The sequence below is a fragment of the Sciurus vulgaris genome, assembly GCF_902686455.1.
Source record: "Sciurus vulgaris genome assembly, chromosome: 1".
NCBI lineage: Eukaryota > Metazoa > Chordata > Mammalia > Rodentia > Sciuridae > Sciurus > Sciurus vulgaris.
The window spans coordinates 72,615,803-72,639,801 of NC_136461.1; the positions used below are offsets into that span (position 1 = coordinate 72,615,803).

Consider the following 23,999-nt stretch of genomic DNA (forward strand, 5'->3'; position numbering starts at 1 on the left):
ACCAGTTGAAAAGGATTGGGAAACTGAATAGGCAATTCGAATACATCCAGGAACTAAGGCCATATTCATCGGAGCAGTGTGTAGAGGATGTAGAGGATAGGCTCCCCTGCTCTGTGAGTAGAATTCTTGGATCCAGACTCCAAGCAGTGATCAATATCTGCCTGGTAACAGGGGTGTGATAATCTAATCTTCCCAGAGCAGATACCACCCAATAAAGGCCCCAAGGCTAGATTAGACCCAAGCCCTCACCACTGGAACTCCCCTCACAGAACTCTGCAGCAGTCCCACCCTGGGAGTGCACTGATCCAGGTCTGTGTGAACAAAACTTCAATCAACAGTACCTCTCATTCCATCCTACTTTATACTGGTGAGAAGGGAAGCTGAGAGCTATTTCAGTCAGTTTCAGATTTTGGCTACTCCAGTTGGCAGCTCGGTGAGCAACACAAAAAGAGGAAAGGGCTTAAACTCCCAAACTTTGTGCATGCTATTTCTCTCTCTCTCTCTTCCTCTCTCTCTCTCTCTGTCTCTCTCTCTCTCTCTCTCTCAACATAGCCCAAGAAGAAATGGAAAGAAAAACAGCTGGGCACAAGCAGTGACCATCCACTCTCAATAACTGCTTTGAACACCTCAGTGGAGACAATTATTTCATATTCCATTAACCTGTTCTTTTTTTTTTTTTTTTTTGCATTTGCTTCATGTTCTTGTGCTGATTGGTTTATGGGTATATTTATTTCCTTTTTTTTGTCTTAAGTTTTAGCATTTTCTTACAATAGTTATTTTTAAAGTTAGCCACACTCAAACTTTAGCTGCACTTCAATACAAAGAATAGAAGAGGCAAAAACCCAAACTAATGACGAGGACCCAAATGAGAATGACTAGGGATGGGCCCTCAGATCCCACTCACAGACATCTTCTCCTGCAGCAACAACAGAATTAACACAAAGTCTGTGGATCTCACATCTATAAATGTGGCGGTGGGGAGCCTCAATCTAGATCACTCGAGGATACTTTGAGAAGGTCATGCCCTAAAAAGGCCCACACATAAGAGTGGAAGAAAACTCCACCCCAAAAGATGCACAAAAAAATCAACACAGGAATACAAGAAATATGAAAAAAAAAAAGGTAACACAATGCTTCCAAAAGTTCATAATTCTCCAACTCACTGCAAAGATATTGAAATGGATAAAATATCAGATTAAGAATTCAAAAGAATGATTATTAAAATGGTCAATAAATTCCAAGAGAACACAGAAAAACTGAATGAATTAAGGAAGTCAGTATAGATGTGAATGAAGAATTTGATAATGAGATAGAGATATTGAAAAAGAACCAAACAGAAATCTTGTAAATACAAGACAATAAAGAGACAATAAAATCTCTGTAACAGAATAGACCTTCCTGAAGACAGAATCTCAGAAGTGGATACAAAAATCCTTAATATCAGCAAATCATATACAACAATGTATGAGAAGAAGATTGCACATCATGACCATTGGTTTTATCCCAGGGATGCAAGGATGGCTTAACATACACAAATCAATAAATATAATTCATCACATAAATAAAATTAAGGACAAAAATCACTTAGTCATCTCAATAGATGAAGACAAAGCCTTCAGTGAAATTCAGCACCCATTCATAAGAACACTTAAGAAACAAGGGACAGAAAAAACCCACCTCAACATCATATAGGTTAAATATGACAAAATATGACAAAACCAAAGCCAACCTCATAGTTTGGGGGAAAACTGAAAGCATTTCCTCTAAAATCTGGTACAAGACAAGGATATCCACTCTTACCCTCCCATTTCATACAGTACTAGAAATTCTAGCAATTAGGCAAGAGAAGAAAATAAGAGAGATAAAAATAGGAAAGAAAGAAGAATAATTATTAGTTTGCAGATGATACTTACAAGATCCAAAATAACTCCACCAAAAAACTGTTGGCAATAACAAACAAATTCAGCAATGTAGCAGTTACAAAACCAACGTACAAAAATCAATAGTTTCCCTATACTCAAATAATGAATTTGCTGAGAAATAAATCAGGAAAATATCTTGTTCACAATAGCCCTAAAAAAAAAAAATCCAGGAATAAATCTAACCAAGAAGGTGAAAGATCTCTACAATGAAAACTACAGAACACTGAAGAAAAAAAATTAAAGAAGACACAAGAAGATGGAAAGACCTTCCACGTTCATAGATAGGCAGAATTAATATTGTTAAATGGCCATACTAACAAAAGCAATATACAGATTCGATGCAATTCCCATTAAAATGTCCAATGACATTCTTCACAGAACTAGAAGAAACAGTCCTAAAATTCATTTGGAAGAATTAAATACCTAGAATAATCAAAGCATTTCAAAGCCAAAAGAGTAATGCTGGGGGCATTACAATACTTGACTTCAAATTATACTACAGAGCCATAGTACCAAAAACCCTACTGGCATAAAAACAGACAAACAGACCAATGGTAAAGAATAGAAGACACAGAGACAGACACACACAGATACAATCATCTGATTCTTGACAAATGCCAAAAACATTCACTATAGAAAAGACAGCCTTTAAAACAAATGGTGCTCTGTAGAAGGAGGAAACTAAACCCTTGTATCTCACCCTACACAAAAGTCAACTTGAAATAGATCATAGACCTAGGAATTAGGTCAGAAACTATGCAACTCCTAGTAGAAAACATAGGGTCAAACTCTAACAGATAAGCCCAGGACAGGCAGTGCCTTTCTCAACAGGACCCCTAAAGCTCAGGAAATAATGCCAAGAAATAATAAATGGGACGGCATCAAATTGAAAAGCTTTGCGCACCATAAAGGAACAAGTATGTGACAAGAGAACCTAGAGAATGGGAGAAAACCTTTGTTAGGTACTCTTCTGACAGAGGATTAATATCCAGAATATATAAAGAATTCAACAGGGATGCAAGGTTGGTTCAACATCCGGAAATCAATAAATGTCATTCACCATATTAATAGACTTAAAGTCAAGAATCACATGATTATTTCAATAGATGCAGAAAAAGCATTTGATAAAATACAGCACCCCTTCATGCTCAAAACACTAGAAAAAATAGGGATAGTGGGAACATTCCTTAACATTGTAAAGGCCATTTATGCTAAGCCCATGACTAATATCATTCTAAATGGTGAAAAACTGAAAGCATTCTCCCTAAAAACTGGAACAAGGCAGGGATGCCCTCTTTCACCACTTCTATTCAACATTGTTCTTGAGACTCTAGCCAGAGCAATTAGACAAACCAAAGAAATTAAAGGGATACGAATTGGAAAAGAAGAACTCAAACTATCCCTGTTCGCTGATGACATGATTATATATTTAGAGGAACCTGGAGATTCCACCAGAAAACTCTTAGAACTCATAAGTGAATTCAGTAAAGTAGCAGGTTACAAGATCAATGCTCATAAATCCAATGCATTTTTATACATAAGTGATGAATCTTCAGAAAGAGAAGTTAGGAAAACTATCCCATTCACAATAACCTCGAAAAAAATAAAATACTTGGGAATCAATCTCACAAAAGAGGTGAAAGACCTCTACAATGAGAACTACAGAACACTAAAGAAAGAAATTAAAGAAAACCTTAGAAGATGGAAAGATCTTCCATGTTCTTGGATAGGAAGAATTAATATTGTCAAAATGGCCATACTACCAAAAGTGCTATACAAATTCAATGCAATTCCAATTAAAATCCCAATGACGTACCTTACAGAAATAGAGCAAGCAATTGTGAAATTCATCTGGAAGAATAAGAAACCCAGAATAGCTAAAGCAATCCTTAGCAGGAAGAGTGAAACAGGGGGTATTGCAATACCAGATCTTCAACTCTACTACAAAGCAATAATAACAAAAATGGCATGGTATTGGTACCAAAATAGACAGGTAGATCAATGGTACAGAATAGAGGACACGGACACAAACCCAAATAAATACAATTTTCTCATACTAGACAAAGGTGCCAAAAATATGCAATGGAGAAAAGATAGCCTCTTCAACAAATGGTGCTGGGAGAATTGGAAATCCATATGCAACAGAATGAAACTAAACCCATATCTCTCACCATGCACGAAACTAAACTCAAAATGGATTAAGGACCTCGGAATCAGACCAGAGACCCTGCAGATTATAGAAGAAAAAGTAGGTCCAGATCTTCAACATGTCAGCTTAGGACCAGACTTCCTTAACAGGACTCCCACAGCACAAGAAATAAAAGCAAGAATCAATAACTGGGATAGATTCAAACTAAAAAGCTTTCTCTCAGCAAAGGAAACTATCAGCAAAGCGAAGAAAGAGCCTACAGAGTGGGAGAATGTCTTTGCCAATCATACTTCAGATAGAGCGCTAATCTCCAGAATCTATAAAGAACTCAAAAAACTCTACTCCAAGAATACAAATAATCCAGTCGACAAATGGGCTAAGGAAATGAATAGACACTTCACAGAAGAAGATCTACAAGCAATCAACAAACATATGGAAAAATGTTCAACATCTCTAGTAATAAGAGAAATGCAAATCAAAACCACCCTAAGATTCCATCTCACCCCAATTAGAATGGCGATTATCAAGAATAAAAGCAACAACAGGTGTTGGCGAGGATGTGGGAAGAAAGGTACACTCATACATTGCTGGTGGGGCTGCAAATTAGTGTAGCCACTCTGGAAAGCAGTGTGGAGATTCCTTAGAAAACTTGGAATGGAACCACCATTTGACCCAGCTATCCCACTCCTTGGCCTATACCCAAAGAACTTAAAATCAGCATACTATAGAGATACAGCCACATCAATGTTCATAGCTGCGCAATTCACAATAGCCAGATTGTGGAACCAACCTAGATGTCCTTCAATTGATGAATGGATAAAGAAACTGTGGTATATATATACAATGGAATATTACTCAGCCATAAAGAATGATAAAATTATGGCATTTGCAGGCAAATGGATGAAATTGGAGAATATCATGCTAACTGAGATAAGCCAATCTCAAAAAGCCAAAGGACGAATGATATCGCTAATAAGTGGATGATGACATATAATGGGGGGAGGGGAGGGTTAGTGTTAGGGTTAGAGTTAGGGTTAGGGAGGGGGGCAAGTATGGAGAAAGGAAGGACTATATAGCGGGAAAAGAGGGATGGGAGGGGTGGGGGGAAGGGAAAAAATAACAATAATTATAATTTATGATTACACAAATGGTATGCCTTTATGCCATGTACAGAGAAACAATATGTATCCCATTTGTTTACAATAAAAAAATACATTATTAATAAAAAAAAAAGAAAATAGAGAAAAGTTTAAAAAAAAACAGAGAAACTAGTCTTAAGTAAATTAAGGTTTGTACAACTCTGCTTAAACAACTGTTATTTTAAAATATTACACTACATTACAGAGTCTAAATTTTTCATTAAAAGCTAAACTTGGTTAATAGAAAAAAAATAAACAAAGAAAGCATAAAACATCAGTGTAATTGTGGTGCTGTTACTGGCTTCTTTGCATACTGGATGCATTTATTGTTTCCAAATATATGAGTCTTTAAAGTATAAGTTTTAAGAGAATATTTTACCAAGTTGGTGTTCCTCTAATTAAAGTTTAAAGATTTGAGGTTATAAAAAAAAAAAAGAATTCAAAGAAACTTCACACACACACACACACACACACACACACACACACCTCCATTAATAAATGGGCAAATGAACTAAACAGACACTTCTCAAAAAAAATACAAATAGCCAAATATATGAAAGAATTTTCAACATCATTAGCAATTAGAGAAATGCAAATAGAAACTACACTGAGATTTCATCTCACTTAGAATGGCAGTCAGCAAAAATATACACAAAAATAAATGCTAGAGAGGATGTGGAGAAAAAACAACACTTTTACAATACTGGTGGAATTGTAAATTAATACAACCACTATGGAAATCAGTATGAAGTTTCCTCATAGTCACCATATGAATCCAGTTGTACCACTCTTTGATATTCATCCTAAAGAATTAAACTCTTCATACTACGGTGACACATGTATACCCATGTTTTTAGCAGTACAATTCACAATTGGACACCAGTCTAGGTGTCCATCAATAGATGAATAAATAAAGAAAATGTGGTATATGTAGACAATGAAGTTTATTCAGCCATAAGGAAAAATGCAATCATGTCATTTACAGAAAAATGGGTGAGACTTGTGAACATTATGTTAAGTGAAGGAAGCCAAACTCAGGTCAAGGGTCAAATGTTCTCTCTCATATGTGGAAGCTAGAGAGAAAAAAGGAAAAGAAAGGTGGTGGTAGGGTCTCATGAAAATCGAGGAGAAAGCAGTAGAGGAAAGGAACCAGCAGGAGGGAGGAGAGGAAGGAAAGGGAAATATTGGGTAATAATATTGACCAAATATATTGTTATATTATATGCATATACGTGAATATGTAACAACAAATTCCACCATTATGTACAATTATAACATACCAATAAAAAATATGGGAAAAAGTACTCATTGAAAGAAAGTAACTAACAAGATTAATAAGTAACAAATTGAACAAAAAATAGGAAAAATTAATTACACAACATTGTAAACAGGGCTCAGTATTAGTTCCTTTTATTTTATATTTTGAGACAGGGTCTTAAATTGCTTAGGGCCTAAGTTGTTGAGGCTGATCTTGAACTTGCCATCCTCCTGCCTCAGCCTCCCGAGTTGCTGGGATTAGAGGCATACACCTCAGTACCTCAGTATTAGTTTCTTAATAAATTATTATGAACTCAGCTTAAAACAATGGGAAATTAGTTCTCTTTCTATCCAGAAGTCTGAACTGAGTCTTGAAAGGCTAAAGTAAAGGTGACAGCAGGGCTAGCTCCTTATGGAGGCTCTGGTTCTCACCATTCTGTGCCTCTGCCACCTTCCAGTGGTAACTGGTATTCCTTGGTTCCCAGCTGCACCACTAGAATCTGTCCATCTTCACATTATCTTCTCCCTTCTATAGTCAAATCTCTCTCTGCCTCCCTTTAATAAGGACACTTGTTATTACCATTAGGGCCCATCTGGGAGAATCTTTCCATCTTTAAGTCCTTAATAATATCTGTTAAATAATTTTTGTTACATAAAGTAACATTCACAGGCTCCAGTGATTAGGGCATGGATATCTGGGTCATTATTCAGCCTACCATAAACTCTTAAAGATTCCAAAGTTGGAATGAAATTCCAATGAAAGATTTTACTTATTTGTTGACTACTTTCTCTATATGGAAAGAAAGGATAAAACACAAAGGGTCACATAAGAGTTGTACCTCCAAAGAAAGAATAAAAAAATGTTATACTAAGGTTGTAACTCAGTGGTAGAGCACTTGCCTGGTATGTGTAAAGCCCTGGGTTTGATCCTCAGCATCACATAAAAAATAAATAAATAAAGCTATTGTGTCCATCTATAACTAAAAATATTTTTAAATGTGACTTAGAAATTAGAAAATAAAAATAAATTCTTCACTTTGTAGACTAAAGAGTCAACTTGGAAATGAATTCCTTAAATATACTTTCTCAGGAAAGCAAAAGAATTTGCATAGTGACTTAAACATAGCACTAGTAGAAAGCTACTTTTTATTTCTCTCTATTTTTCCCTCCCTGTACTTGTGAAGGTCAGGCTCCTCACAAATTTAAGGAATGCATTGGACTTCAGAGGATTCAAGGAAACTGTGGGTGGAGAGTGTTACTGGAAAGGCTGACAAAGTGTAGACTTTTGGTACTGAAGAGAGGATATATTAGCCAGGACAAAACTAATGTGTAGAAGGAAGTTACATAACCATGAATAGAAAATAGCAAAATACATTATGTTCATCCAAAAAAAGGATTACTCTTCAGTGTGATGAGCAGTGATTACAGGTTTGTTCATTCTTACAAGGAAGTCCACAAATTAGCAAGAGGAAGGTCAAGTTGTACAAGTATAATATGACCCCAGTTGTGCAAAAAAAAAATGTCTGTGTATTTACACCAAGGTGCAGTCATAGTTCTCTGTATATGAAAATCTGAAAGTAAGTCATCAAAATGGTACTCTATTTCTAAGAAATGGAAAAGAAGAAGGATAGAGTGGAAATTTAAGCAAAGATGAGAACTTTGCCATTCTCAATTTTAACAAAGAAAGTATGTAGCTAATTGTTAATCTGTATCTCTCACTCCAGATTATTTTGAAGCAAAGGTAATACTTATAATAGATCTGTAGTACTTGAATTTTTTATAATAGGCCTTTACAATTTGACAGTGGTTGTTTACTGCTGAAATTTGTTAACAGATGCCACATTACTGATTACAGTGCAATAAAGTGACAGAGCAAGATGCAAGTTCTGTCTATCTCTGGAGTCCATGCTCTCACCTGCAATATTGTGTTCCTACACAAATCCCATATTTACAATACATACATTTTTCATAGTATTACTATAAATATTCTCTGTATAAAGTACAAAACTAGATATGTTTGGACATATGTGTACTAACAGAACCAAGAGAAACTAAGGGGTTCCTCTGATGCTTTCTTAGGGTTAGTCTTGAAAATGGGCTTAATAAGCCCCCATTTAAAAATAAAGTACAAATAACATCTATCCATCATTAACACCTTAGTATTTTAATTAGGTAATTAACACCTTAGTACTTTAATCAGATAATAAGATTCCAGATGAGACTGCAGAAGGCAAATTTTCCCTAGAGGTAGAGGAGGAGGAGGAAGAGGAGGAGGTGAATTCTATTGGGAATGGGGAGGAAAGGCCAGTTGGGATGTCTTAGGCTCAAGGAAGCTAGAGTTGACAAATCGCCATGGACCTGAGAAGGAAAGAATTTATCAATAAAGGTGAATATGCCCAATTTTTTATCATTTGACAAACAACTGGGGTGTGCCATAGAAGTAACTGTCTAGCAATTACCCAGAGGATCTTTACGTATTGTTTTTGGCTATCAATACACAGTACATCACTTCCATTTCCTGCTCCAGTTGAAGGGTCCTGAAGTTTATATCGTGACCTTGTTCACTATAAGAGGAAGCAATAGGAGGCAATTATTAGGGGATAACATCCTGAAATTTTCCTGTTTCCAAAAAAAGGAAGAAATTATTCTCCAACTCTCAAAAGAAAAAGGAATGAGAGGGTCACCTCATTTACTGCTGTCACAAAAAAAAATGGCTCATCTGAGTGAACTGAGGATTTGAGCATGCTTGGCTGAATGCCTTCTGAGTTCCAACCACTGCCTATCTCCTGATATCCCACTCCTCCCCGCCCCACACACAACGCAGATTCTTAAAAAAATAGTGTTGACAGATTCCACCCCCTGACAGGAGAGGCCTATTTTCCAGTAACTCTGCCAATGGCCAGGTGACGTAGCTCATTTGGCTATAGATTCAAGTCATATTCTACAGCTTACCTTTATCAGTAGTAAATATGGCATTTTGATTTCCACATGTCCAGCTCCTATGTCTTGGTTCTAATTTTAGGAGGGAAAAATAGGTCTGTTATCGGTCTAAGTTAGAGTTAGTTCAGGGAAAGATATGCCGATATGAGAGGGTTACGGGTGTGAGGACAAAAACAAATGAAAAAGAAAATGTGGTCAGGGCCACAGTGGAAAAGTCCCTAAGGCAGAAATTCAGGCTGCAAGGACTGGGCTTTAGCTCTGCTCCTACCACTGTGGGGGTCTAGAAAGCTCATGAAAAACAAGTCTTACTAGGTGTACAATCTCAGAGTGCTGACTAGAGAGGTGGCAGCCAGACCTTCCCTAGCTCTGTTGCAGATTTCCAATACAGCTGTGACTTTTTTTGTTTTCATATTTGTGTAAGGAAAAGGGAGGATGGAGACTATAACTCAGTATTTTCTGGAGTATTGTATGCATTCTAAGTTGTACAGAACACATACTTTAATTATCTTAATAACTATGGATTTATTTTGGTATATAGGAAAAGAATATGCTGGTTTATGACAAGTGATACTGAATTTCTGCTTATGGGGCAATATGGAAATTTACCCTAAAAATAAATTAAATTTTAAAAATATTTTTTAGAGAGCCAAGCATGGTGGCACATGCCTATAATCTCAGCAATTTGAGAGACTAAGGCAGAAGGACTCCAAGTTTGGCAAGAGGATTGAAAGTTCCAGGTCAGCTGGGCAACTTTAGAGAGACCCTGTCTCAAAATAAAAAATAAAAAAGGGTTGGGGATGAAGTTCAGTGGTAGAGCACCCATAGATCCAATTCCCAGTACTGGGGGGGAAAAAATTGAGCTATAAAACAATAGTATTGCTGGTGGTTCTTGAATATGGTAGAAATTGCAAAGATTGCAAATGGTGGAGGTCTAGGATGGCTAACAGTAATGTGGAAAAAACTACAAGACACCCAAAATACTTAATAGTTTTTAGACTATAACACAATTGGATCTTTCAAATAGTGATAAATTCTAACACTGTGGTGAATTAACATTATGTGACACTTTTAGAGGTTAGTGATAGTTTACCACTAATTCAATTTTGAAATGCACCAAAAGTTAAAAATAATGGAATAGGTAAGTGATTAAGCAAATAAATGCTTACACTTACATAAACAATATTCAACTTTTCTTTATATCTAAAATTTTTCATAATAAAATGAAGGAAAAAAACACTACTGCAGTTGCTTTTATGTACAGTTTGCTTGGCTTTACAGGTGTTTTGATACAAAACAGATCAAACACAGATTCATAACCTTGGACAGACAGCACTTTATACACTGACATTTCTTATCTACCAGTTCAGACAAGCAGTTTTCACTTACCTAATGATTCAAGTTTCCTCTTAGGTTCAAGACTGAGTTTTATAGTGGCTACTGAGAAAAGAATGTTAGGCAAGAACAGACACAAACATACTGGCAACTTGGATCTTATTTCTTGAGCAAAGGTCAAGAACAAGGGGTCACTGTTCAATACCTACGGTGTGAAAAAAATGTGAGCTGCAGGCACGCTGTTCCATAACTTTCACAACACATCTTAAATGCAAAGGACTTTCCCCTCTTTTGATTTAACATCCACTGTACTTTCCTAAAGTTAGAATTTTAAACTCCCTAGGGAGGAGTTTATTTTGAAGAATGGAATTTCCAAAGTAATATGTAGAATACTGAAGGAAATACCAAACTTTCACTACATCTGTATTTCCTTTAAGCAAAAAAGATTAACCAAAAAGACTTAAAAGCATGCAAATGGCCTTATCAAAAAAATAAGGATAAACTCAACCCAACCCAAGGACAATATTGAGGAATTTTTCTAACTTGCTTAAAATAAACATTTGACATTGAGAAAAAAGAAAAACATTCAATATAATACTGGTTCCCAAAAGTGGTTTTTCTGCTATTCTAATAAAGAATTATATTTATAGGGTTCATTCAAGCTTATAAAAAGTTCTTTTAATAAAATGAAAAACAGGTTTTTCCACTTTTAGAAAAAGTGTGTACTCAAGTAAATGAGACCAAAATTAATTAAGAGGACATATTTTGCTAACAAATTTCTTTAAAGAAACAAATGATGAATTTTAATAAGCTATTTCTTAGAAATCTTCCTTTCTTATGAAAAGATGTACCTTTTCATATACATATCACTTAAAAACTGCTTCAACTCAAGGGCATGGTGGACCATGCCCATAGTCCCAGTGGCTCAGAAAGCTGAGGTAGGAGGATCGAGAGTTCAAAGCCAGCCTCAGCAAAAACGAGGCACTAAGAAACTTAGTGAGACCTGACTCTAAATAAAATACAAAATAGGGCTGGGGATGTGGCTCAGTGGTCGAGTGCCCCTGAGTTCAATCACTGGTAGCTCCCCTCCAAATAGTTTTTGCTTCTACTCTACTCTGTACCAAAAATTTACTACACAAAATTATCCCAAATTTACCAACCAACTTTTAAAATCACTAATTTTCCTAAGACCAGTCTAATTCCAAAAATAAATAAATAAATAAAGTCACTAAGGGGGAAACAGAAAGAGAAAACACATTACTTTTCTAACCACAAATAATTATTCAGGAGTGAATTTTTTTTAATTATATGAACATTGCATCTTATAGTCCTTAGCCTTTCCCTAATAAAATTATTCTCCAAGTGTCCCTTTGTAGTCATTCATTTATTAATAATTAATTGAACATCTTCTGTGCTACAGTCCCTAGTCATATAGCAATAAACTACAAGTCCTTGTTTACATTCCAAAAGAGGGGATATAAACAAAGAAAAACAAGGTAACTTCAGAAGCAAACATTTTGATAAAAATAAGCCAAGGTGATATGACAAACAGTGAGAAAAGGTGTGCATGATTTTTGTCTTTTTAAATTTGGTTTAAATGTAAATATTTGCGAAGTATATAAATGCCTGCAATTGAATCAAATAGTATGGTTAGTACTTGTTATAACAAACAGAAATCTCTATCTACTTCTTTCCCCCATATCTCAGTACCAATAAGCTTTTCAGAGGCAGCTTCTTTGAGATGACATGTGAGCAGAGAAGTAAATGATGAAAAGGAACTATCTAAGATGTGGATAAAGATCCTTCCAGACAGAAGGAATGGCAAAGATTCTCAAAGATGAGGTCCTCAGGGTTGCTAGAGCAGAGGGAGCAAAGTAGAAGGTCTAAGGAATGATGTGGTCCATTTTTTTAGATCACCTTAGCTTCTATGAATAGGATGGATTGTGGACACGGAGAAGGGAGATATCTCTGATTGCAAAGACGAAATAGAAGAAATTGGCATAATGGCAGTTTGAAGTAACATAGCAAACTGAAGTGTAGCATCAGGACATATAGTACTCAGACCTTTGATGGGTTAGGGTTCAATACAGGCTACAGGCAAAGATGAAGATCAGGAAAGTATTGTGGGCATTTGGCACTTCTGTCTCTCAGAAAATTCCTTTCTTCTAGTCATAGAATTTATCACTGACTATAAATTTTAGGAAAAGGATGAAAGCCAATTACTAACTACTAGAAGTTGGTACCATCTACAGCTTTCTGTCAGGGACCCTGAATCAGCGATTATGCTGAGAACAAGATATTTTATAATCAATTCCAATGGTGATCAAGAGGCTGTGTGGGGGTAACAAAAATGGCAGTACCACAACCAGGCATGGCCTCAATTGCTATTAGTTTGACCACTTAACTTCTTTTAGTTGCCTATCTTCCAAGTTCATTTCTTTGGCTTACCAATTTTTAAAAAAATGTACTTTAAAAAAAATGATATCACTTACAAAAGTCACAAATCTTAAGTATGCAACCTGATACATAGTCACCTGTGATTAAGATATAATCACCTAGATCAAGATATAAAATATTATGGCCAGTTGTGGTGGCACATGCCTGTAATTCCTGCAGGTCAGGAGACTGAAGCAGGAGGATCCAGAGTTCAAAGCCAGCCTCAGTAAAAGTGAGGGGCTAGACAACTCAATGAGACCCCGTTTCTAAATAAAAAACAAAATAGGGCTGGAAATGTGGCTCAGTGGTTGAGTGCCCCTGAGTTCAACCCCCAGAACCCCCCTAAAAAAAGATAAAATATTATCAGATAGTTAATATGTGGTTTATGGTATTACTTAGATATGCAAGAAGTCCTTCTCCTTTCTGGTGTAGCCATGACTTTACAAGCATCATCACCAGAAACAGAAGCACTAGTATTATTAGTTAACAGAACATCATGAGCATTTTGATAACTACTGTATAAATAACATCTAATACAAGGAACTCATTTTAAAAATATGAGTTAGTCATTTCAATCTCATTTGATGGCAACTTCTTCAGCTGCTTAGGAATTACTCCTTACATGATTCACTGGCAGATTCTTTTGACTCCTCTACGTCAAAATATATCCATTATCCAACTATTCCTCACTACCTCTATTGATGCTTCTTTGATCTGAATGACCATCTTTCTATCCTAGATTACTGCAAAACCAGATGCTTGAAGATAATAGTGAAATGCCTTCAGAGTTCTAAACAACAATGAATTTCAATGTAGGATTACCAACCCAATCAAAATGAAACATGTAAAACAAAGGCCTCGTCGGACATAAAATGACTCAAAGTTTATCTTCTATGTATGTAGTCTTATTTGGGGGGATAAAAAAGGGCACCTGCAAATATACTTCAGGAAACAGACACAACAAACAACAGCAAAACAAATTCAAGAAGTGGGATTCAAGAAAATACATTCCAAAATGGTAGTTAAAAGTAACTTTGTCCAAATTTTATAAAGTTGATTAAGAAGCATAAAATGATGTTATAAAAAATATACTGAGTTAAATGATAAACCAAGGAATAGGCATTTTTATTCTGTCAAAGAAAAATATAGACAAGACTATACTTCAGGAATCCCAGGATAAAAACTAAAAACACTGAACAAACTTGGTAATTCATAGTACAATTAATATAGTTAAATTTTTTTTTATTCTGTCGAAAATTAAATAAATGTTCCAGGAAAAATGAAAATCTGCAAAAGCCATGGCCTAATTAATTATGAAGAGAATAACATATGACATGATTTGGAGTATTAGGGCTACAAGAGAAAAGAATCCATCCCTTTATGCTTGGAGTATTTTACTTAAACCAACACAGACTTAAACATATAAAATTAGATAGGAGATAAATCACCTGGTTTGCCTGTGAATACCTTTACATACTCTGACACAACTACTTGTTATTTATTTGCAGTTTTTATAGTCAATATATAAAGGAAAGCTGTGCTTGCTTAGCATGTGTAATGCACTGGGTTCAATCCTCAGCGTCACATAAAACTAACTCAATAAATAAAATAAAGGTATTATGTCCATCTACAACTAAAACTACTTTAAATATATATATATATATAAATAAATGTGTGTGTATGTTTAAGGGAAATATATATATATATTTATAAAGGAAATAATATATATATATATAATATATATATATATAAAGGAAAAACAGGTCAAATATAGATCTCCAAAATAATAAACATCTATTAATATTGATTATATCAACTAACAATAATAATGAGTTAGAAAGGATGCCATAGTTGACCATTTCCTCAATCGGTAGGGAGTCATAAGACCGTATAAAATTGATGGATGGAGAAATAAAGATTACTAAAGTTATAAAGGAAATGAAAAAAGAACCAAAAACATAACTAATAATAAGAAGGAATAAAGATAAATTGCTTATCATCACAGCAGACAATCAATAGACAACTGTTAAATGATAAATCAAGGAACAGTGGCAACAAACATGCTGTTGGCTCTGAGAAAGGGACTGGTGAGGATAGTAGGGAGGAACACTTCTATACTTTTTATTTTCTATCTGTCTGAATTGTTTAAAATTTTTACTCAGGTACATGCACTAAAGTTAAAATTGTTTTTAATCCTCAAAAATATTATGATGGTCAACAGTCTGTATAGGCAGATTCAAGGAAATTACAAAAAGCAAATATAAACACATAAAAAAGATTTAAAGTAAAGGCATTTAAGCTTATTCGGCACTTCTACAAGCAAAAGAGACAACAAAATAAGTTTATAGTCATGACTCAGAGACTTAGACAACAAAAAAAGTTGAGAATTCTCCATTTAAGGTGACAGATTAACTTTAAAACTATTCTCATCCAAAATGAAATAATACCTTAAAGTATTTCGGGTTCTAGAAAATTCAATTTTAGACAAATAAATGTCATTATATATACTTATGGATAATGCCTTTAAGAATAATATTAAAATAGGCCATCATTAAAATCATTATGATAATTAAAAGAATGACACTAGGGTTATAATATTTTAATAAAATTTTTACATTTCTAAAACTTATTTAGTTCATACAATATACCAATTCATAAATATACATGATATAGCAAACAAAAGGAAGAAAACAGAGCCTCCCTGCAAAACATTTCAAAGTATTTTCTTCTGTTTATTCATGACATATACCTGTCACATATTCTTTTGGTATTCAAAACTGCTATACAAAGCTTTAAAAAATGAAAATTTCATAAAAAAATATTTATCTTTTTTAGTGGAATTTCAAAGTAAATAACAAGGTGTTCATTTACCAATGTACATTGCATAGGGATAGTTAAATACTTTAATATTTAAAAAAACATTAGGAAGCCAGTTTTTAATGGCTGTTAAATCTTAAAGCTGAAAATTAAAATTTTATTTATAAATCTAAAATTATACATTCTGTAGGTATAAAAGTTTAAAAAAATACATTCCAATTTAATTTTTAAAAGCCTTCTAAATCAGCATTTCAAACATTACTATGATTACTATAAAACTGGTTTATAGACACACTTAACTAAAATAAGTTAACTTCTAAAAATCAATAACATAGTATGGTAGCAAGACAGGTTCATTAGAAACAAATGGGAGTAATTAGAAAGTCAACATTATAAGAGTATTATTACAAATAAATACTTAAAACATTATAGAATACAAAAATGCACAGAATAAGTGATTTTTCTTAATTTGTCACTAATGCAGAAATCTGAGCACTTAATCCCTCAAGAAGCTGAAGGACTTCTTTAATTTAAAACATGACTTTTCACAAAGAATATTGGGACTGTCTAAGAATCAAAAAAGAAAAGTCTATTATTCCTATTTCAGGTGCTTCTAGAGTGTTTTAATTCAAGTGTTTTTATGTAACCCCTCCTTTAAGAACTTAAATGTCCTTTCCCTGAAAGACATTTTTTAGCTAATAATTTTGGCCTCACAACATATGTATCTTAAAAAATACATGTGATTCTACAGTCAACCACTTCCCCCAATCTAATACCTACACATATAAGTTCTTATAGATATATACATATTTTCAGGATTATAAAAATATTTTTATAAACTTAAATAATTACTGAATGTTAATACAGATACATTAATATTTGTATAATTTTACTTTTATTTATAAAGGTTTTCTTATAGCAGCATTTGCATTGCAAATGAAATGTGAATAGATGATGTTGCAGTGTACAAGGATTCTTACTGCAAATCAGACTGAGCAGCTGCAATGTTCCTCTAAAAGGAACATCTGCCAACTACAGAGGAGTAATTCCTATACAATACAAAAACCTTGAAGAGCTAATAACCTACGTGAATTTTATAAGTGCATTTGAAAGTTACCTCTGTATAACTGACAAGGTTTATTAAAAATCCAAGAAATTCCAAATTATCTTTATCCCCAGAAAAATGTTCTAAAGAGATAAGCAAAAATCATATTAATTGTATTTAATTGACTCACATGAACTTATTAGATATTATTCAAAGGTTTTAGGAGTAAAAAAATTTTTAAAAACAACACTGTGAGGTATAAGAACATGAAAAAAACTGATCTGAAACTTTAAGATATTATTAAAAACTGAACCAAACCTTTTAATCTTAAACACTCATATTAAGCTTGTTTTTGTTGAGCTCACGTTCCAGATTGCCAATCAGAGTATCAATGCTTTCTTGTAGATCTTTGAGATTAACTTTTCGATCCACTGTAGACTCAATTGTCTGCATTGTCAAGTATGTCTGGAATGTGCACTCTTTGGACATAGGAATTGGTTGTTCAATCATTATTTCTGGCCCATCCATTTTGCTATAATCGTCTCCGTTTTCTCTATCTTCTGAAGGTACATCATCATAATCCACATCATTTAAATTTTCTTTTATATTTAAAAAGTAGTTTTCTCCACAACTGCTCCAGTCTCCTGCATAACGATTGCTAAGTGGACTGTCTAATCTGGTCTGCCTTGGTCTAAGTACTCCTGATGAATCAATACTATTCAAATTTAACATGTGAGGTCGTTCTTTCTTCCGCCTCAAATAATTCAGAGAAGAGAACTGCTCTGGGAACAAATTGTCTGTTGATTCTCTGACAGCTAAACGTTGCACTAGAAATGAACAATAAATTTGTTTTAGTGACAGTAATCCAACTGGTCTTTAAAAAAACAGCTAAAAATAAGCCACTTAATAATCAACTAAAAACATGCATTTAAACAAAAACATGCACACTATCAAAAGTAAGCATTCCATAATTATTTTTTCCATCATCAAGATTAGGAATAGAAGCTAACAGAATGTTCAGTGGTTCTAATTCATGCTACATCATAATGTCCCCAAATAAATTAAATTTCCAATGTTGATTAACTTTTGGTGTAAGTTAATTATTATCTAGCTCTAACTCAAACAGTAGCTAAGCTTGTAGCTTCTAAATTAAAGGCTACAGCAACAAGCAGGCAAGGCATGTGGGTGTACAAACAAAAAAAAACAAAAAAGTTCTTTGCAAACATCTAAATGAGGCAAGGCATCTAAAGTGATTACTCTAAAAGTTCTGACTTTAGTGGGCTGTTCTGCAATTAGCAACAGTGTCATAATTTACTAAGCAGTCCAAACTTCGATTTGATAAAATGCAAGAATACTAGGCTTGGCCATTTGTTACCTGAGTTCGATTATACAGCATTATCTACTAACAGTCTTCCTTTATTGCCTGGAAATAGTACAAATATTTTATTTTTCCCATTCTGGTTAGATATTTAGCAATCCCAAATAACATTCCTCTTGTTAGGATTATTTTCTTTTGAGATAGCCATATCATATCTTCTGGCATTGCACTGGCCATACAGAAGATTACTATAGAGACACACATTATTTCATAACAAATCAGGGCTTTACTGCTTACTCAATTATATTAAACCAAATATTTGTCTAAGGCTCTTCTGTATAAAATTGACAATTTAAAACTGAGACAGAGCTACTGAAGAATAACCATACTCTCCTCTTTCTTCTTGTTTATTCTATAACTATCTGCCCCTACTTTTATACTTCCTTAAGATAAAGAAAATATAAATCAGGAATAACATACTAATCTTACAACACATAAAGAATGTTTTTTGCTATTGTATAAAATAAAAACCATACAAACATACATGGTTCTACTTTTCCAGACTTACAGTGATGTAACATTTTTCAGACACCACGTAATATTTTACTTTCATCTATTAGAATACTTAATTGTGCATCATATATTTTTAACATTACTATCTATTGTACTTTTTTTTTTTTTGGCAGTACTGGGCACTGAACCCAGGGACTTGCACATGCTAAACAAGTACTATACCACTGAGCTATAACCCCAGTCCTATCGCACTTTTATGAAAATTATTATTATATATCATTTAAAGATAACTAAGTTCTTGATAAAAATTTTCTAGAAAATAAAGGTCAGATATTTACTTTAAGTGTCTTTTTGTGTCAGTAGCAATATAAAATGTTCCATGCCATTAACTGATGCAAATGCAGAATGGATGTCTAAAAAAGTTTTTCCACTGTTTAATTATTCATATTCCTTTCTCTCCTCTAGCTGCTTATCTCCACTGTCTCCTTGCTTTTTTCCCTTTGTTCTCTGTGCTATTCCTGTTCTTAGTGCTGAACTGCCATGTCTGTTGTTTCTGCCAACCAATTCACAGAACACTGCTAACCCTGGGGTCATCTGGTCTGATCTCACCAAACATCTTTTGACTCTGGTGTCTTAAGCTTTTATTATGCCTGCGTTTTCTGACATTCACCTGCAAAATCCAAATTTCTTTTGTTGCTGGTTTCTTGAAGCTATTTTTAGCCAAAACTCTATTCCAACATTATTTTTGTATACTAAATAGTATTTAGGAAACCAATTAAATCAATACTTTATATCTTTTAGACAAAAAATTCAATTCTGAAAAATCAATGGCACTACCTTTTAAAATAGTAATGCTAGAATGTTTTCTTTGGTGATACAAAGAAAATGGCTAATTTTAACCCCAAAAGAAAAGTTCTTATTTTCCTATTACTGTTGACTACTCACTCATTTTTAATGGAATGAAATAAGAAATGCAGTCCAATAAGGTTGCTGAAAAAACTTCCACACATAATGACTAAGTACTTAAGAAACAATTTTTCCTTATCTTATTTTCTACCAGGTTTGTTTTTTTCACCATGTTATTAGCTTTTTATCTATAGTACAACTGCTTTACTTAACAGAAATATACTGAGTATCTAGTAGTGTCAAGTATTCTCCTAGGCTGGGAAATAAAAGAGTGAGCAAAATAGAATCCTTGACCACGTAAAACTTAAAATCTAATGAGAAAAATGAAATTAAAACGATTAGGAAAAAATTGATTCTGTTCCTAAAAAAACTGCCCCATATCTACTCATCATGGAAAATTTGATATACTAAATATCAAGAAGCATACTCTCTAAATCCATCTCCCCTCTGTAAAGTGAAAGGGGAGCCTCTTAGTAATTCTCAGTATTCTTCAAACAGCAAACCCACTTTTAAAAGAAAAATTTCTGTGAAAACCCAATATATAAAATACACAATAAGACTGTTTTAATCAAAAGGGAGTGTTTCCACTGTTCCCTGACCCCTTGCCAATCTGGCCTCAGAACCACTTGCAAAGAACTTCAGGACTTAGTTGGAAGATAATCTGAATAACTATTAGCAGAATGATTTTTACCTACCAGTGCTGATATACTAGGGCTCTAACTAATTAGTTTAAAGACATGATTTTTCAAGTAAATTTCTCAAAGTAAATTATTACTTCTTGCCCAAAATGTAAAAACAAAAATAAAAAAATATTTAGAAATTAAAAAGAAAGATGGGTGGATAACTCTTTATAACTCTAGAATGGAGGAAATGCCAAAAAGAAAAATAAGATATGCAGCAAGGAAATCTACTGAACACGTGGGGATGAGCATTCACTAAATTAATAGGCTATGGCCCAATCTTACCACATTCTCTATGTCATGATCAGGCCCAGTAACTGAACCACATTTACTTGATCTGTCTCCTCTTAAATCTAATAGCAAGTGATTTAGAAGATAAAAAATATACAAAATTTTTTCCTCTCATCCTTCTACCCTGTTTTGTCCTTGAGGTACTTTAAAGAAAAATAACAGGTTCTTCAGGAAAATGAGCAACAGTTCATTTTTAAAACCAACAACATGAATCTTTGGAATAAGGTGCTGTATACTAGGAGACAGCTGTTTATCAAATTAAAATATAGTCCACAGGAAATCTGAATCTGCTTTTTCTAAAACACAGAATTATATTAAGTTTTTGCTCCCAATCCCAAAACTAAGATGAATATTAAAAAATAATGAAATGGCATCAATCTCTGATACATAGTTAAGGATAAAGAGCTCAAGAACTAATAGTAAACTTAATTATCTGCACGGGGTAGGGGGAGAGCTTCATTTGTTCATTCCTCTTTCAAGTATTGATGTTTAACAGAATTAAAGCAGTTCTAGAAAAAGTTAGGAAACACATATTTAAAACTTTAACCAAGAAATCCTGTATTTGGGCATCAAATGCAGAAATTAACCCAATTATCCAGATTCTTAATTCAAGATTTTAAAATAAGTAATAATATATTCTAATTCAGGTAAATTAGAAATTAGAAATAACTTCAAGCATGAGTAAAAATTTCAACTTTCCAAATTTAAAACCTGAAAAATTTTAACTTAATTTTTAATGTACATTAATAAAAGAGTAACACTGACATTTACTGGGGGCTCACTTTGTGTTAACGCTTTGCTCACTGCCTTAAATTGTTTATCTCAATCTTTACAACAATCCTGAAGTCAGTGCTATTTACAAGAAGCAAACTGAGGCTTAGAAAAGTTACTTGCCTGATTCCACCCTGTTGGCAAGTGCCACAGTCCAGATCTAAACATAGGTTGACTCTAGGGTCCAAGCATTTTTACTACTGTGCACTGAAGTACTTGGACATTTGGGCAAGGTGAGGAGAGAGAAGCCATGGGAACTTTGTAAGAAAATTTTGGAACTAAAAGACAATTTTTTTTTTTTTTTTTTTTTTTTTTTTTGGAGTGCTGGGGATTGAACTGTGCTTGCAAGGCAAGCACTCTACCAACTGAGCTATATACCCAGCCCTCAAAGACAGAACCCTATACAGAACAACTAATTAAATACATATTTCTTTCGTCTCTGAAACTATGAGAGAGATATTAGGAAAATAAGAATCAGATTTTGTTTATTGACTGGAACAATGGATGAATAAAAAAGATCAAAGATAAATGCCATGTTAATCTGGAATAAACTGAAGAACAATTGTGAATACAGTAGAGATGTCAGGAAGAAGAATGGATTTAAGAAGAAAAATGAATTCTGTTTCATACCAGTTGAACTTAAAATGAAAAACAAAATTAACATTAACTGAGCATTATGTGCCAAAAGCTGTCCTGTTATTTAATCCTCATATAAATTCTATAAACATATTAAATCCATATGACAAAAGACAATACCAAGGCTCCATATGTTAGCGTCAAAGTGCTAATAAGTGGCACAATAGAATTCAGATCTAGATCTGACCAAATCCAAAATGTGTATACTGACCCAAATGTTTATAATATTATCAACAAAGGCAGAAAATATATGTGGAAAAATCTGAAGAAGAGGTATCAATTCATACGTTTTTGAAAAAGCAAATCTAAAAAAAAAAAAGACATTCTTCAATCGCACATGGGCATATTTAGTGATTAAGTAATTCGGACACCCTATCATTGAAAATAAGACTATTTACATAGGTTCATTTACCTGGCCAGAGTTGGAGTAAGTAATGAAGAACTTCAATATGTTTTTTAAAATTCAAAGCACTTGCAAGTTCTTCTGAATCAGTAAAGACTCTGTTGTTATGGGTGGAAGTCTCTTGCCTCTGACTTAATAATACTGGTCCAAAGCACACAGCCAAATTCTGACAGGTCATCTTATTCACTTCATGATGAGAAGCCACCAATTTCAAATGATCCAACAACATCTTTAGGGTTGCCTAAATTAAATCAAATGAAATTTCACTTACTCTATTCACGCAGACATAAATCCAAGGAGATAATTTATGGCAAAATATACGTATGCATCTTGTCACTTTTAAAAGGTTTTAAGTTGGATTTACTTGTAAGTTGGATATCTGGAACCTGAATATATTTTCTAACTGGAACATTACAAAGGGCCTAAATTTTAATAACATAATTTAATCCATTAAATTATAAATGTATTCCATTGAACGTATTCCAAATTTCAACTGGAGACCCTGGAAAAATGCATCATCAACTCTTTCCTCTCTACCCTCTGTAAAAGACAACAGCAAAAGCTAAAATGGAAAGGCAAATTCATTTTAAGTACAGATAAATCCTATAGTTATAAGTAGGGGACTACCATACTCAGGAAGCTTTACTATTTCAGACCATGGCCAAGTTCTATTATGATCCAGATTTTTTAAAGATTAATGTGTTTCTTAACTAATAAATGTTAAACAGATAAAAGATGGAAAGGGGGAAATTAGAAGTGAAAGAAAAATTTACTGAAAAAGTATATTTTTAATCCTTAAGGAAATTAATAAGGAGAACTGGCTCAAGAAGTGGAATATTCTTAGGAAAAGGAATGATGTTTTTTGAAGAATTACAAGATCAGCTGTAATTTCTTATATATTGAAAAAATGACTAGGTTCAAAATACAAATATATAAAATGAAATAGTGATGAATTAGGTCACATCCACTTAATGGGATAGTATGCAGCCTCTTTAAAAAGGACGTTAATAGCATGGGTAAATTCACACAACAGACTAAAACACAAAAGTTATATGATTTTGGTCATGTGATTTAAATTTCTGACACTCATTTCTTCATTTGAAAGTGGTATTTATAATTTTACCTAGTGTTGGGGAGGGATTATTTCCACCTCATCAACTGTCCCCTCTTGCTTTACTTCACCCTCAGCTTCTACACTCCTTAGATGTTCCCCTCCCTCATCCAAAGGAGGAGTCTATTAAAGACGGCACTGGACATTTCTGGGACAAATATCTAGTGAATAAAATTACTGGGCTCAAAGGTTCTACCCACTCATTCTTGTAGTTGCTACACCTATATAATAAGAAATGCATGCAAAGTTGGCCTCCTCTGATCAAGCCCAACCACATCTTTCTCTTATTTTCCCTCTCTTCTAAGTAACAGCCTCTAAAGTCAGGCTAAGGCT

The 23,999-nt window shown here is 33.8% G+C and overlaps 1 protein-coding gene across 2 annotated transcripts in view; it reads right to left on the reverse strand.

Moving 5' to 3' along the window:
• Nucleotides 1–23,999, reverse strand: part of LOC306660844 (mucolipin-3) — a 177,854-nt gene that overhangs the window by 119,825 nt on the left and 34,030 nt on the right. The window contains exons 6-7 of one of the 2 annotated variants that reach the window (XM_079139476.1): nt 22,565–22,796; nt 15,760–17,864 (exon numbers count right to left, since the gene is read on the reverse strand). The exons of the other annotated variant lie outside the window; for it this stretch is intronic. Of the exons in view, the coding sequence (XP_078995602.1) occupies nt 17,365–17,864; nt 22,565–22,796 (732 nt within the window). The 3' untranslated portion in view covers nt 15,760–17,364. Of the gene's footprint in view, nt 1–15,759; nt 17,865–22,564; nt 22,797–23,999 lie in introns of those variants that run through there. 2 annotated transcript variants of the gene reach the window in all.